The sequence below is a fragment of the Morone saxatilis genome, unplaced genomic scaffold (assembly GCF_004916995.1).
Source record: "Morone saxatilis isolate NCDOM2014 unplaced genomic scaffold, NCSU_SB_2.0 Contig21, whole genome shotgun sequence".
Taxonomy (NCBI): Eukaryota; Metazoa; Chordata; class Actinopteri; family Moronidae; genus Morone; species Morone saxatilis.
Window position 1 is genome coordinate 21,806,095 of NW_023339774.1, and position 2,037 is coordinate 21,808,131.

General features: G+C 44.4%; 1 protein-coding gene across 1 annotated transcript in view; it reads right to left on the bottom strand.

Moving 5' to 3' along the window:
- The window catches only part of grk3 (G protein-coupled receptor kinase 3), a 35,809-nt gene that overhangs the window by 10,314 nt on the left and 23,458 nt on the right, over nucleotides 1–2,037 (bottom strand). Inside the window, 3 exon segments of the mRNA XM_035668368.1 lie at nucleotides 590–668; nucleotides 1,811–1,910; nucleotides 2,005–2,036. Of these exon segments, the coding sequence (XP_035524261.1) occupies nucleotides 590–668; nucleotides 1,811–1,910; nucleotides 2,005–2,036 (211 nt within the window).

Consider the following 2,037-nt stretch of genomic DNA (forward strand, 5'->3'; position numbering starts at 1 on the left):
CACACACACAGAGACAGACAGAGTGCGTCAGTATGACCTCATAATATTTCATGCCTCAATCAATATCCATCAATAAGTTGTGGTAATCTTCTCGGGGGAGAAATGAGAATCGATGGGAGGCCTTGTATGACTCTTCCATCCACCCCTGCAGTCTGTCTTGTATGTATTGACTGGCTGTATTTATAGCAGGACTGAAGCTGTAACGGCCTCACACTGTACGCTGTATGAGGGTGACTGTGTTGACTTTAAAAGGTGACTCAGGCTTTGATTGTGAGACTGGCTGGAAACGCTGAGTGCAGCCTCTGATGAGGCTCGGAACTGGCTGCTCGCCGGGGCCCATCCTTAAGAGGAAGTGGTGAGGTGTGAGAAGTGTTAAAGGAAGGCTGATATTAGATGTTCTGGAGGCTAATACGGGCAGGTCGCAGCCGCGTAACGCGTCACCGCTGAGGTCAAAATCCCATCAACTCTCGATTCTCTGGGGGGGGGATGACCTGACCGGCTGGCGACAGGCTGAGTAATCCAATCTTTGTGTTTCGGGACGGACTGACTGGGGCTGGAGTTTAATTTGGCGAGGCGGAGGTCACCCTACCGTTCATGAGGTCCAGGATGAAGCAGAGCTTGTCGGGGGTGTGGAAGGCGTACGTCATACACACGATGAACGGGCAGTCCTACAGAGAGACAGAATCAGATCAGAAACTGACCTCTGCAGCAAAAAATAAAGGTACATTTCAAAGTAAAAGTAAAGCTGTGAGTATAAAAAGTAACTATCAGATAAATGTAGGGGAGAACAGGGTTGTCACATTCATTAGATCTCGCTCCCTAGAGGGCGCCGTTATAAAATGTCGGTCCTGAATTTTTAAGATTGAGGGTCAGAGGTCACCTACAGGAGTATCGGGCATTGTGGTTTAAGACTTTCAGTGTTTTTTATGTCAGAATGTAAATCTTTAGCTCTTCTGTGTTTCTCTTAAAGGCTTTTACACAGTGAGTTTATAATCAAAGTATTGTTACCATTAAACAGCACAAAGGGAGAGCTTACAGTTTAGGATCTAGCTCAAACACAGGTGAGATTTTAATGGTAGTTTTAAGAATTGTAGTCAAGAGTCAAGTCAATACAAGAACATTTGATTTGGCTTGTTTCTAGAAGGACTTATTTTGAAGGCCCCAGAGCCTTTATGCTAGAAAAAAAACACACTATATGGACACAGATCATAAAGAATACAGTTTTTAAGGAACTCAAATTAAAGTAAAAAGTGTGACGACCGACCCCGTTCTCCTCTAATAAAGTGTCAAAACTTTCACTGAAGTGCAGTTTTTCATTGAATCTTCTGTTACTTTCTTCTAGCGGACTTTAAGAAAGGAGTAAACTGGTTGCTAGGCAACATCAGTATCACTTTCCAATCAAAAGCATTGAACTTTGTAAACCAGAAGTTAGTGTAGCATCACAGACGGCAGCGTAATGTGCAAAAATAATAACTGTTAGTGCTACAAACTACATTTAAACACAGCTGAACTGCTGTGATTCTAGGTGTGTGTGTGTGTGTGTGTGTGTGTGTGTGTGTGTGTGTGTGTGTGTGTGTGTGTGTGTGGTGTCTTTCATTGGTCCGAGGTGAATGACATCATGCTAGCCGTAACGAGGGCCTATACAGTCATTTAGTCCTTATTGGTTATAATGTTTTGTGATTATAAACAAGTCGATTACAGAGAGGCGGTGTGTGGATGCAGGTGTATCAGTGTACGGATGCTTTAACGTCCACGTAGTAAACACTTGTGTTATAATGAGGCCAACAGCTGCTTAAACAAGCCAACTCACCCCTGTGCTGACTAATGACAGCATGATTCTCTCGTTGAGCGCTAGAGTCTCCCCCTGCTTCATCTTGATCCTCTTCTTGTCCAAACACTTCATGGCGTACCTGACATTCAAACAAGAGACAGTGCACATTTACACACAGGTGGTCGCGGCGGGACCGGGTCCTCTAAAGCTTTTACTCTTTTCTGCTTCCTTACATTTTCCCCGTGTCGGCCTTCCTGCAGCCGTAC